This window comes from Athene cunicularia, unplaced genomic scaffold (genome assembly GCF_003259725.1).
Source record: "Athene cunicularia isolate RWA unplaced genomic scaffold, athCun1 SCF_76, whole genome shotgun sequence".
NCBI lineage: Eukaryota > Metazoa > Chordata > Aves > Strigiformes > Strigidae > Athene > Athene cunicularia.
The window spans coordinates 1-1676 of NW_020799508.1; the positions used below are offsets into that span (position 1 = coordinate 1).

General features: G+C 65.6%; 1 protein-coding gene across 1 annotated transcript; it reads left to right on the forward strand.

Moving 5' to 3' along the window:
* The first annotated feature begins 31 nt into the window (after positions 1-31).
* On the forward strand, positions 32-1055 carry LOC113490947 (translation initiation factor IF-2-like). Its single transcript, XM_026867565.1, has 3 exons — positions 32-90; positions 242-360; positions 537-1055. Exons 1-3 carry the CDS (start codon positions 39-41, stop codon positions 1053-1055), a joined length of 690 nt encoding a protein of 229 aa, XP_026723366.1. The 5' UTR covers positions 32-38.
* The last annotated feature ends 621 nt before the right edge of the window (positions 1056-1676 follow it).

Genomic DNA, 1676 nt, shown 5'->3' on the forward strand with positions numbered 1-1676 from the left:
TCCAGCTGAAGCACTAGTCCAGATGCACAGCCGCTGCGATGCCCGTGAGTGCCTGTGTCCCGGAGGCCGGGAGCAGGCAGAGGAACAGGGGTAAGTTGGCAAAGCAGCACCCTGGGCTCTGCACGGGATCTCTGCCTCGCCAAGAGCTGGAAGCGGAAGGACTGAGAACAGGATCTGTGCTGCACAACCCCGTGCTGTGGTCACTTTGTCCTCACAGCCGTGAACGCTTTTGCTTCCCCAGGCCCTGGGAACTGCTGCTGTGCAGCTCCTGCGCTGCCAGGGGCACCCACCGGCGCTGCTCCAGTGTCAGGAACAGCCGGACCAGCTGGGAGTGTGAGAGTTGCTCTGGCCAGGGCACCGGTAAGAGGCAAAGCACCTTCATGCCCCTGGGCTGGGGCCAGCGCCCAGGCAAGGCCTGGCAGCGAATGCCCAGGCTGGGCTTGGCAGAGCCTCTCTGCCCCAGGAAGGCTGGGGACACCGCTCTGGCCTCTCCACTGTGGCCTCTGTGCCCCTGACCTTCCCGCTTCCCCTTACAGCCTCCACTGACAGCTCAGAGCTCGCTGGCTCTGGCAATGGGATCGGGTCAGGATCGGGGTCATCCCACCGCTCGCCAGCACCAGAGAGCAGCAGCCCCAGCACAGGTAGCCAGGCAGCATCGGGGCCATCCGATTCTCAAGTGCTTCAGGGCAGCAGCAGCAGCTCCAGCGCACCTGGGCCTGAGCACAGGCAACGCCACTCCTGGGTGCAACGTCGTGCCCAGACGCCCTACAGCCGGCCCAGAACACGCCAGGAGAGGAGCCGTGCGCCAGCACCAAGGGCTGAGGGCAGCACCCCCGGCCAGGCAGCGCTGGGGCTGTCCCAGGACTCCCCAGTGCTCGAGGGCAGCAGCAGCTCCAGCCGCTGAGGGCCCATGCGGAGGAGGGACGGCTCCCGCCTGGAACGTCAGGCCCAAACCCCTTACAGCTGGCCCGGACACAGACGCGGGACCAGCCGTGCGCCGTCCCCACCTGATGGCCCTGATGCCCCTCCACCGGCACAATAAAGTTGTCTGTTGATCTCTGCCCTGGGAGATTCCCCGCTCATTTGTTGGCTTCCTCCTCCTCTCCCTTTCTCCAGTGGCAGCGCTAGGGGCCGGGCCCAGAGGGTTTCTTCCCCCGGGGCCTGGCAGCCCCTTGCCCAGCCCTCCTCCTTGCGGGCTGGCCTTGGCCGGCTGCCCAGCGCCATGGCCGTGTGCTTCGGGCTTCGCTGGCCCCGCAGCCAGCTCAGTCTCCCAAGTGCAGATGTGCAGTGACAAGTGCCCGTTATTTGGCCCCGACTCCAGGAGAACTGAACCCCTTCAGCCTCCTCAGTCTGGGTGGCGATGAGCGATGGAGAGCAGCTGCAGACTGCCAAGGGCTCAGCGACAGGAGGATCCTTTGCTCTGATCCCCCCATTACCCTGCTCTGCTGGCAAGCGTGCGTGCGGGGCGTGCGGGTGGCTGCATCCCGCGTGCGTGTGCGCTGCAGTGTGTGCACACGCTGTCTGTGCACGTGGGGGGTGTGTGTGTGTACGTGCCCCAGAGCTGTCTGCATGTCACATCCATTTTCCTGTCCCCTCTCTGCCCCGATGTGCCAGTCTTCTCCGTGCCGGGTGGCTCTGAGCACCTTCCTCTGCAACCAGGCAGGGGTCAGCCCTTT